At 41.9% G+C, this 12982-nt stretch overlaps 1 protein-coding gene across 1 annotated transcript in view; it reads right to left on the minus strand.

Annotated features, from left to right (window-relative positions):
- LOC122791483 (protein phosphatase 1 regulatory subunit 12A-like) overlaps nt 1-12982 on the minus strand; it is a 1771856-nt gene that overhangs the window by 1171566 nt on the left and 587308 nt on the right. The window contains exon 5 of the mRNA XM_044059226.1: nt 719-793. Coding sequence (XP_043915161.1) covers nt 719-793 — 75 coding nt within the window. The remainder of the gene's footprint in view (nt 1-718; nt 794-12982) is intronic.

Below are 12982 nucleotides of genomic sequence, written 5' to 3' on the forward strand. Positions count from 1 at the left end.
ATGCTGATCTGTTCAAGTATTTCATGTGGATACTCATACACTTCCCAAGAAGGGTGAAGTGCAAAATGTGCAAATTATGTTCTTTAACAAAACTTTTATTGAGGAGTGGACCCTCTCTGGTAACCTTTCCTCAATGCAATTGCTTTGGACTCATTTGCCCCATTTTCTTTTTCTTCTTGCTTATACAGTATTAGTTTAAAAAAATATGAGAATTGTTCATTCACATTAACAGTACAAAACAGTATAAGATCTGAATCAATGGGCCTCACAAAAGTGAGCCCACAGAAGCAAAAGCCTTCCTCCTCCGTGAATACACCCACGTCACTGAAAATGTGTGAGAACACTCAAGAGATCCTTGCCAAGTATGAACACAAATATCTGACTGTAACCAGCTTTAATTTGTAAAAGTTTTTGAGACTCCCTAACAAGAATGACTAAGTTTCAAAGATTTATGTCCACTGAAGCAGATAAGTAGTGCTTATCAGCACAGGTTTAAGACTAAACAGTTTTTTTCTTCTCTAGCAAGTACTGCCAGGATACTACACACATAACAGTCTTACACTGTATACAAGCACCAATCCCATATATGCAATATGGATAAGCTCTAAGCAATACTGGAGGAGGAGGAACATAATTTCTTTTATATGCAGTAACTGCTTTCACATTTTTTTTTACTACTGATGGTGGGGGAAATGACAAAGAATACAAAAACACTTACATCTTTCTGCTTTTTCCTGAGCTCTTCAAGCACTGATTCTAGTTGTTCATCTGCCACATCAAATGCCGTCTGCCCCTGTAAAAAGAATACACACAAAAACTGTAATACTTAGTAAATTGGCATCACTGTATAAAACAGTATGTTTTGCAAGCAGTTATACCTCCACAATCTGCAGTACTGTTACAATAGATAAGTCCATGGAATGCATGAACACATACTACAGTGCCCTTAACAAGATTTAGTGCATAAAGCTGCAAACTGTTGAAAATTACTGCTCATGACATAGCATGTATAGAAATGAAGCTCAAACCTTTGCAAGGAACTCTTCCTGTTACTTTTTAATACACTTAATGATACACGGGTTCAACATTTCAGAGCTAAGCATTAGCAAAGTTTGATGAAAAAGATAACAGAACTGAAATAAGTGATGTTAAATACCACCTCTAATCAACCACACAAGGCTCTGCCATACCTCTTTCAAAGCACGCAAATGTACTCAGCAACTTGGACAACTGTGCACAGTTCTGGAGACCTTAACTTTTTAAGAGTAAACACAAACACTGTAATACCCCCCACACACACACACACACCTCTACATGCACTGAGAAACTCCAGTAACACTGACATACTGCAAACCACACAAGAAAATGTGATTTTATTACACCGCCAAAGTACAGATCACACCACTGTACTCTTCTTAAATCCTCATACAATTTATCTTAGATTAGCTTTCCTTTTCACCTGCACAGCAGTGTACTTTAAATACATTTTCTCATCTTCTGCTCTCCTCTGGACACAACCTCATCATAGCCTGGGAAGCAATAACAGTAATGCTATGACCTTAATTAAACCTCTTCATAGTTCAACTACTGATGCAGCATTCCACAAACTTAAACCCTCAGTTTGGAACCTCCTTCCTCATGAAATCAGAAACTCCACTAATTACATCACTTCTTGCTCCACCTTTTAGTGTTTTTTTTTTTTTTTTTAAGTAACGATGGAAATGCGGTCCCAGATGTCCTGAGTTTAACTTCTTGTTCTCTTATTTCTTCACCCCTTTTCTTTTTATTCTTCATTCTCTTTATTAATACAGACTTGACAGCTATCTTCAGCACAGTCATTTCACATAACTTCTATTATTTAAAACGGTTTAGCATAGGCTTATAGCTAACTAACAATTTTTCCCTTCCCAGTCTCTTTCTTTCATTGTCTCCTTTACTTTCAGTTCACTGTCTTCTCCCTTCTTTTTGTGGCCTCCTTTACAAGACATTGCACATATGTACATAAACACTCACCAGGCTAAACAAGGAGAAAGGTACTGTCAGGTGCCAGGAACCACCACATAACGCACGTACAAATATGACACTGTCATTTGTCCATGTTGGTGTGAATGACCTGAGACGTACCTCCCTGGACTACATGAAGAGAGACATGGAGGAGCTCTCCGATCTTGTAGCCCAGGCAGGTATGACCCTAGCCCTGAGTAGCATCCTGCCATCACCCAGAATGATACCACAGTACAAGGACAAAATGATTGACTTCAACAATTGGCTAAGCTTCTGGTGTCATTCTATGGGGATCCAGTATTTGTCTGCCTGGGATGACATGATCGATAGATCACGATGCTTTGCCAGAGATGGCCTGCACCTCTCGCCCTTGGGATTCCGGATACTGACTAAAGCTCTTGCCACCCCTATAGTGCCTTTTTTAGGCAAGGTTCAAATGACAAATTCACCTCTGTAACAGGTGCTACTCAATGCTAGAAGTCTAGTCCTCAAAATGCACTCACTCGAGGAACTCCTTAAAATGGAGAACATCGACATCTATGCAGTGACATAGACCTACTTCAAAGCTCCAGACAGCACCCCTGCATTACCAGGCTATAATTCATATCACACCTTTCGGCAACCTAACCCGGAATAAAGCACTAAAGGTGGAGGCGTGTCCGTATTCATTAAGGATATCCACACCTCCAGGCTAGTTGCACAGTATAATGCATCCGAGATTATCTAAGTGGAACTAACTCTGGGCAAAACCGCAATCCAAATTGTAGCTTGCTACAGAGCCCCCACCATGCCCCAGGATTCCGACTCCTCATTTCTTGATACACTGAAAAGTATTAGGGTACAACCCAACATCCTAATAATAGGCGATTTCAACTACCCCACCATTAACTGGAAAAACTACTCATGTACCAACTCTTTTGCTCAACTTTTTCTGGAATTCATAAATTCCAATGTCTTAGATCCATTTATTCACACCCCCACCAGGGGCAGCAATATCCTAGACCTGGTCATTACCAACATGGGCAACCGGTGTTCCACACCAGAGGTCAATTCCTCGTTGGTCAGATTCGACCACAAGCTAATCACCCTAGACATCCACATCCCGCCCCCAACCCCAATTAGGGAAACCACCATAAAAACCTTCTCCAAAGCCAACTTCACACTTCTTAAGACAGAAGTGGCAAACTTCATGACACCCATGCAGATGGACAATAGAGGTACGACTGCTGAATCCTACACAAATGCACTTTATAAGCACTTACACGGGAGGATGGATCATGCTATCCCTAATAGAACCAAGATGCTATCCTCCAAAAAAAGGAAGCCAATCTGGTGGTCCTCTGCCATAAACAAATTCTACAACAGAAGAAAGAAACTGTTGCAAAAAAGAATAAAATCCCATGACTGGAGGAACTCCCTGGTCAACCTCAGTAAGAAGCTGAGAGCCCTCATAAAATCCTCCAAAGCTAGTTATGAAAACAAAATTGCCACTGACTCTAAAGACAACCACAAAGCATTCTATAGCTATGTCAAGAATCTCAATGGCAACACTCAGATCTGCTGAATTACAGCACAATGGCAATAAATATACAGAACCAACTGATATTGCCAACATCCTGGCAGATAGGTTCAGTGCTAACTTTACCCCCCTCTCACCCCCTAGAGGGCCCATCTCTATACCAGAAGAATGCAAAGTTCCTGTAATCACGTCTGCACAGGTAAAAAACACACTCTCCAAAGCCAAGAACACAGCATCCATGGGACCTGACAATATCCCAGGCTGCATTCTACAAGAACTACAGAATGAACTGGCACCCTACCCCAGTACAATGTTCAATCATAGCCTTACCTCAGGCTTTGTGCCCACTGAATGGTGCACCGTGACGGTTATCCCACTCCACAAAGGGGGAACCATGACAGACCCAGGGAACTACCGCCCCATTAGTCTGACGAGTCTGGTCTGGAAGGCCATGGAACTCATAAACAAACACATTGGTAATCTCCAAACTCTGGACCCTACCCAGTTCGGATATGTAAAAGGCAGATCATGTCTCCTAAACCTGATTGACTTCTTTGAAGCAGTCACCAAAGCCATAGATGAGGGTGAGGTGGTTCACACAGCTTATCTAGATCTCGCCAAGGCTTTCAACACCATCCCTCCACTATGGAATTATAGATAAGCTCACTAAACTAAGTATAAATCCCTATGTCGCAAGATGGGTTGCCAACTGGCTCACGGACAGAACCCACACTGTTATAGTAGCAGACTCCAAATCTGACTTCAGACCAGTGACAAGTGGAGTACCACAGGGTTCTGTCCTGGGTCCTCTCCTGTTTGGTATCTACTTCTCTGAAGTACAGGCTAACACAGGTGGTCTTTGGCTAACAAAGTTTGCAGATAACTGTAAACTAGGAGCCATAATTGAAACTCCTAACGATGTGGACATACTACAAAAGGGCCTCACTGAGACAGATGCCTGGTGTAAAAGCCATGGCCTGACGCTCAATGCCAAAAAGTGTATTGTCATCCCCTTTGGTAAAACTCTGTACACATGAAATACCACATAGCTGGTAGTCTAATTTATGTCAAAAACATGATAAGAGACCTTGGGGCACAGGTGGACAGTAGTTTCTCCTTTGATAATCACATTGCCACAGTGGTCACTCATTAGACCCATTATAGAGTACAACACCCCTTTTGGTATTTACCTCAAGACATCTACAACAACTGGAAAGGCCACAGAAATACCTCACAAAAGATTACTGGCCTCAAACAGATGCCCTATGCAGACCGTCTCAAAAAACTCCAGCATTACTCCGTCGCATATCGCCTACTCAGAGGCGATCTCTGCCTAACATACAAAGCTATGTCAAACCCAGAGCTGTTGGACATGCTCCACTTAAAGAAATCCCAATCCCTTCAAGCTACATGCTCTAGGGACCTAAACCTTGTCACCACAATAAACAGAACATGCTGGAGGGATAGATTCCTGTCCCAGAGACTTCCCATACTCTGGAACAGACTACCTATCTATGTCAGAGTTCCTCATTAGCACTCTTCAAGAAAAATATTGATGATTGGATGGGAAATGGCTCTGCTCGACAGGGGCACAGGAAAATAATTTTCTTGGGTGGTGAAAGTCAGGGTACACTTTTGGCTAGGCTTATACAGGCCCTAGGGCCAACAGCCTAGTACCTACTTATGAACCTATATTGTAAACTGCAAGCTGGTTTCCATATTTGTAATACTCAAATGTGTTTATATACCCATTTCTATCTCATTTTAAAATTCTGCAAACATGCATTCCAGTCTTACTTCTTATCTGGTCATGTATGCACTACTCTGCAAGCATTGTTTAATTATATTTTGTATTCTTTCTAGGCTCAGCCTGAAAATAGTCAGCCACTATCAGCACTTTACCTCAGTTAAAAATTAATACATACATATAAATAATCTTTGCTCATTCAGATAAGAAATGAATACTCTCTAACATTTACATAACATTCTGTGAAAATGCATTCTACATGTGCATATACAGTGAAGTATACTTTGCTATGTTTAAACTGTTGTTTTACACAATGCTATATAAACATTAGGGAGTTATTAATTTTCCATCTGAATGACCAAAGATTCCTTCTTTAGTAGCAAAGTGCCATGGTGCATTTTCCACCCTATCATACCAATATTGTGAGAGCTTTTCCTTAATAAAAAGCTTCATATTCTGTTTATTACAAATTCACTCACATAATTCACTATACTGTTTGGTGATGTCATTGTATGGATACGCACCAATAGACTTTAATGGACAGGGCCCCAGCATGCATTGTAGTGTAACAAAAAAAAAACTGTACCTCTTTCTACTTCATTTTGCTGCTTGTGCTTAGGAGTTCAACTGCATTTAGTTGCTGTATTTATTACTGCTTGTTGGTAGCCTCACTAAACTGATGACAGTATTCTACTGAATCGCTGCTTTATTTGTGCTGTCTGTTACTGTTGTGATTTGTGAGCTACTGTTTCAAAGCAACCTACTGATTAACTATATTTCATTGCTATGTACTGCAATTCATTACTGTTTAACTGTATTTTTTTCATACTGCGAGTTCTACTCTTGACTAAGTGATTAATCTGTGCTTCATTTGGGAGTTTTTTCTTCCCGAGTTCTTAACCTTAAAATTGAGTAGCACAGTCTAGATACAGATCTGCAGCATCCAGAGCTTCAGATGCATGTTTTTTAACCTTTTTTGAGGTATTCCAGCTACAGGTTTTCCTTTAGTAGCACTTGTGTTATCATCTACTAGTACTACTCGTAGACCTTCCTCCCTTTACCCTCTTAGCTCTTTCAATTCTTGACAAATATGGATGGCCAATTTCCTACAATTTCTCCTGCCAGTCTGGTCGATATGGACATCCTGAGACAGTGTAGCAAGTGCCTCATGTACACAGACAACCCTCTAGTACTACCACCTAGGAACATAATTTGTGAGAGATGCAAATACATCAAGCACCTAGTGTCATTGCTCTCTCCCCCACAAACCAGTATATATGGCATTGAAGGTTGGCAACACGAACATCACACCTACACAACACACTACCACATATGCAGAGGCCCTCAACAAAAGCATACCCAAACAAGAGAGACCTCTGAGGCATAAACGCACACAGACTCCACTGCCCACCACACCATACACAGTCCACACACACCTGTGTCTCACAGCCACTAAGGCCTAAACATAAACCCAACATATTCGTCACAGGAGACTCCATTGTGAGACACACAGATGTGCCCCCCACCAAGCTGGAAAAGGAGAAAGTCATGATTAGTTGTTTGTCATGTGCCAGAATCTGCCACATCACCAATGGAGGCAAGCCTCTCAAGAGGTACTGTTATGACTCTGTCATAGTCCATGTTGGAGTGAATGACTTGAGACGTACCTCCTTGGACTATATATAAAGACAGACATGCTCGAGCTCGCTGAGTGTGTGTCCCAGGCAGGTATGCCCCTAGCCTTAAGCAGCATTCGACCACCACCCAGAATGATGCCTCAATACAAACAGAAAATGTTTGACTTTAACAACTTGCTTAGTTTCTGGTGTCATTCAAAGGGGATCCAGTACCTGACAGCCTGGGATGACTATTGACAAGCCACAATACTTTGCCAGAGATGACCTCTCTGTCTCCTGACAAAGGCTCTTGCCTCCCCCCCATAGCGCCTTTTTTAGGCAACGCCATGAGGTCAAAACTACCAATATGAAAATTTCATCTAAACGTAAATTAAAGGTCATGCTGCTAAACGCTAGGAGTCTAAACATGAAACTGCATTCATTGCAAGCATTCTTAACCCTGGAAGAAGCTGACATTTTTGCAGTCACAGAAACCTGGTTCAAAGCTGTGGAGAGCACTTTAGCCATACCAAGTTACTCATCCTATCATTCATTCAGACCCAAAGTCGTGGGCAGCAAAACAAAAGGAGGTGGAGTTGCAATATATATAAAAGACGTACACACCTCTAGGCTGGTGAAACAGTATGATGCACAGGAAATAATTCAGGTGCAGTTAACAACTGACAATACCCCTATTCAAGTCATAGCTAGCTACAGGCCTCCAACTCTGACTCAAGATGCCCTCTCCAGCTATCTGGACCTCTTCGAATCTATAAAGATTCAACCCTTTACCCTGATCCTGGGTGACTAACTATCCAACCATAGACTGGAAGAAATACTCATGCCAAAACACAAATGCCCAGAGATTCCATGATTTCGTCAATGCAAATGCCTTGGACCAGTTGGCTGACACCCCCCACAAGAGGTGAAAATATCTTGGATTTAGTATTAACAGAGTAACCACTGCAGCATCCCTACAGTGTCATCATCTCTGATAAGAACCGACCACAAAGCAGAGTCACTTTCAAAGTCACCAAAAAAATATTCTCCAGACCTGATTACAACTTCCCGAGGGAAGGTATAAACAGGTTCACAGCCCCCTCCCCATCCACAGAAACTGGCACATATGTCCAAACTTACACCAAAATACTATATGAGCATTTATATAGCTGCATGGAATCATTAATATCAGACAGGACAAAACCTCCTCCTCAAGGAAGAGTAAACCTGTTTGGTAGACATCTACAATAAATAAACTCTATAATAAAAGTAAATAAATTGCTGTCCAGGACCAAGAAGGCGCAGGTGTCTAACTGGAAGCAATATCTCCTTAGCCTGAACAAGCAAATAAGAGCACTAGTGAAATCCTCCAAAGCAAACTTCGAGTCCAAATTGGCCACATCTGCTAAAGACAATCATTCTTCACACATGTCCACAATCTCAAGGGAGACACTCAAATCTGCTAAGAACTGGTGGTCAAGGACACCACATACACAAAACCCTGTAGTTATAGCCAACCTGCTGCAGACAGGTTCAGTGAAAATGTCACTCTTCTACCCCCCGCATCAGTAAAACAGGACATCCCCAGTACCCGCCCCACTCACCTTACTTCTACAGAGGAAGTCATCAATGCTCTCTCAAAGGCAAAAAATACAGCCTCCATGGGACCTGATAACATCCCAGGCTGCATCCTACATGAACTCAGGCAGGAACTTGCAGCACCATTAGGCACCCTATTCAACCAAAGCCTGAGTACTGTCTTCGTCCCAGCCGAGTGGAGGACAGCTACTGTCATCCCTTTGCACAAAGGTGGAGCGCCCACTGATCCAAGAAATTACAGACCCATCAGCCTAACTAGCCTGATATGCAAGGCCAGGGAGCAGATTATCATGGACTTCATTAGCAAGGACATTGGCAACCTCCAGGCACTTGATCCCACACAGTTTGGTTTTGTCAAGGGGAGGTCATTTCTGCTGAATTTGGTCGACTTCTTTGAGACAGTCACCAAGGCTATAGATGAGGGGAAGACTGTGCACACCGCCTACCTTGACCTGGCCAAGACCTTTGATATTATTCCCCACTCAGGTATAATAGATAAATTCTCTCAACTAGGTATCAATCCATATGTTACCAGATGGGTAGCAAACTGGCTCACTGATGGAACCCACCTAGTCAAAATAGGGGAAGCCACCTTAAGTAGTAGACGCTTAACAAGCGGTATACCCCATGGATTGGTCTTGGGGCATCTGCTGTTTGGGATATACTTCTCAGAGGTGCAGGCCAAATCTAGTGGGCCATGGCTGACCAAGTTTGCAGACGACTGCAAGCTAGGTGCTGTCAATTCCCCTAGTGATGTGGACATCCTCCAGTAGGGTCTCACCCAAACAAAATGACTGGTGCCAGAAACGTGGTGTCAAACTGAATGCCAAAAAATGCATCATCCCTTTTGGGGAGAAAGATGTCCCCACAAATTATCACATTGATAATAAGGCAGTAAGCACTCAGTTGTGAGGGATTTTGGAACCTGGGTTGATAGCAAACTGACTTCTGACCACCATATTGCCTCCGTTGTATGGAATGCTTTCTACATGGCCCACCTCATTAGTAAGGGTATCTCATCCAGGGACAAGGTGGTTATAATATCCCTGTATTCTTCCCTTATAAGACTGATTATTGAATACAATGCCCCTTTTCAGCATGTACCTCACAAAGCACATGCAGCAGCTGGTGAGACCACAGAGATTCCTCACCCGTAGAATCCAGGGCCATAAACATCTACCCTACAGAGATGGGCTTAAAGCCCTGTCCCTCTACTCAGTCTCCTACAGACTCCTCAGTCTGGCATACAAAGCAATCTCAGACCTCACCCTGATGGGATTGCTGCATATCTGCAAGTCAAGCTTTACTTGAGTAACCTGCACACGGGACCTCAACCTGGTCTGTGACATCAATAGGACTTGTTGGCGGGACAGAATTTGTGTCCCAGAGACTCCCCTTTTTGGGGAATAGACTCCCTCTCCACGTGAAGCAGAGTACCTCATTACACCTTTTAAAGCGCAACCTGGATAACTGGATGGGGAACAGAAAATACACCCCTGGGATTCCACCTATGTCCCTGCTGGACAGTGGCATAGGGTGCTGACTTGTTGGAACATGGGCTAAATTCTTGGCTAGGTTTGTATGGGCCTCAGGGCCAATAGCCTAGTATCTTCCTATGATCCTATGTTTACTGGGGGAGGGGATGATTTTTTAAATATTTTTACTACCAAGGTTTGCTTCTCTCAATCTAAAAAAGCTCCTCACTGTAGAATCTCATGCTTTTGGTTAGCAAACACGTCTCACAACTACAAGTGAATGAGTATGTAAACTGACTGGTAAGTTCTTGGATAAAACCCTTGATTTAAGTCCAGCTTCACCACACACTGATTCAGTGCCCACTGCGGCTTATGTTTCAACTTGTCTTACACTCGCCCTTGTCATCACTCAGAATTAAGACCCTAATAGACTTTAGATCTTGCAGTAGTGGCAGCTGTTCCTCCCATCTGAACAACTGGAAATGCTGAGCCTCAATTCAACCACTTTGTACTACGCAAAAAATCAGTCAGATGGGTGTGCTGCATATCATGGTTAGATGAGATCAGTTGGCTATCATTAGTAGCAAATGGCAGTGACATCCTCCCAAGATCTTCAAACTGAACATCCTTCCAGCTTTAGCTTGCATTCTGGTAATTACCTTCTAAGAACATTAAAAAAAAAGAGAAGTGGTGAAAAGATGCTCCCCTAGTAGAGCCCGACAAAGAGCATACATGAATCTGATTTAACATATATATATATATCTATATATATATATATATATATATATATATATATATATATATATACAAGGACCTCAGTGAATGTACACAGGGACTAAACATGCAGCATAAACCCCAGTATTCTACATTGCTACAGGAACACCCACATCACATATCAGGTCACATTATGACAAGCCCTCTCAGAGTAAACAAACCAACTCTGAACAGGGTAGCCATACTTCCACAGCACTTCAAACAAGGATAAACACATGGAATACTGTTTCATGGCTAGGATGATGTCTATACTGTAACTATCATCTAGAGTTTCGTCACCAGCACTCTGGGGCACAGGCTCTTCTGCAGAGGCTCAGTGTATGACCCCGCTATAGTCACACCACACCCTCTGCTCATCCATTTTTAAAGTCTGAGACCATCAATTACGAATTTGCTATTCCATAGGTTCACAGGTGAATACTAGGCCAAATTACCCAAATGGCCATTTTAAGCCTGGTCAATAACCTGACGCCACAATCAAATCCTGTATCTTGTGGCTATGATGCAAAGACCTTAATCACTGTGTTAAACCCATCCACAAAACCTGTACCTTGTGTCTGAAAGGTAAACACCTTAACCATCAACCCAACACAAGCAGTCACTCGGTCATCTTGAAGCTTGAAAACAAACCATTTGGACTACATTCTGCATCCAGGGAAGTACATTTAAACTAAATTTAAAATACTGTACTTATCTTTTACTAATACTGTACTTATCTTACATTTTAAATCAGTTTTGTGTGTTATGTTTGCTCTTTATCTGAAGTTAAGGCTATTTAAGTCATTTTTATAGTCTGCAGTGCTTTTTGGTTTCAATGCTGATTAGGCCCTCATTTTATTACATTTTTAGTAGCTCGCTCCTGAATTTGGTTTTCTACCCACCCTATTCTGGTTGTGCTTTTAAAATTGGAGGAGCTTGAGCTACATGACCCTACTGTATATACCTGGCCCTAGAAGCTCCTCCCAGCCTTACCACCAATGCTCATCTTACTAGTTACTAACAGAAGAAATTGGGACGGCCCTTCCTTAGACTGTTTAGTGTACTATGAAATTCCCTTAAAGGGTATGTGCTCCTCATTGCTGGCTTGTCTGCCTTTGACTCACCTTGTAATTACATGTAGCTAGTTACTAGATTTGTTTCTGGTACCTTTCCACTTGTGGCTCACAAAGGTTTGTTTTTACATTAAGAAGAGCCTGGGACTGCAATTCTTGTGGCAGGAGAAAGATAGCCTGGTCTGCCTGAGTTGGGACATACACAGGTAGGCTAAGTGAAAATTACTTACTGTAGTTAGTTGTTTGATTTGTTTAAGATACCTTTTCACTTCTGACCAACTAAACTGTCTTTTTACATCAAGAAGACTGGGACTGTAATTCTAGTGAGAATAAAAAGGCAACCTCTTCTATCTTATCAGAGTTGAAAAACACAAAAGGGGTTTTAAAAGGACAATTACTTGTTGTAGCTAGTTGGTACCTTTTCACTTTTGGCTAACCAAAGTGTGTTTCTACATTAAAAAGATTGGGACTGCTTTTCTAGTGACAGTAGTATACTAGTAAGTCTGAGTTGGGAAACACACAGGGAATGTTAAAGTGAAAGTGTTTCATCAGCCAGAGGGCTTTTATGGGTTTACTTGTTTGGTGTTAATCTGCATTTTACAGCTACTTTTGCTGGGCTAAGTTCCAGGATCATCCGTCTTGTGACAAAAGGTGTTTACTTCTTTTCTCTCTGAGTTGGGAAGGATTCCAGGGAGCTCAAAGTGTATTAGTTTACTGGCCAAAGGGCATGGGAGTTGGTTTTCAGTTTTATTTTGTTTGCAATAAATTAGGTGTGTTTTTGCCGAGCTATTCTCCATGCAGCATCAATTAGCAGTACCCTGTACAGTAGTAAACCTATAATGCTAGTACTTGGGACTTCAACCTGTAACACAGAAAGGTTTTGTGTGGAGCTAAGCTTAGGGCAGCTGGTTAGTACTCAAGTCATAGGGGATTTTACTGTATGGCACACACATATCACTTTCACCAAGCTGGACAAGCAGAAGATAACAGTTATCTACCTATCTGGAGCAAGGATACGCAATATCATGCTCAAGTCATTGCACCACAGCAGCCAATATGATACTATCATGATTTTGTCGTAGTCCATGTGGGTGTAAATGACCTGAAATGTTCCTCACTGGATTATATAAAAACAGACATTATGGATTTCTTTCAATGTGTTACAGACTGGTACATGCATTGCATTCAGCAGCATC

This window comes from Protopterus annectens, chromosome 17.part0, assembly GCF_019279795.1.
Source record: "Protopterus annectens isolate FY-2018-M chromosome 17.part0, PAN1.0, whole genome shotgun sequence".
Taxonomy (NCBI): Eukaryota; Metazoa; Chordata; order Ceratodontiformes; family Protopteridae; genus Protopterus; species Protopterus annectens.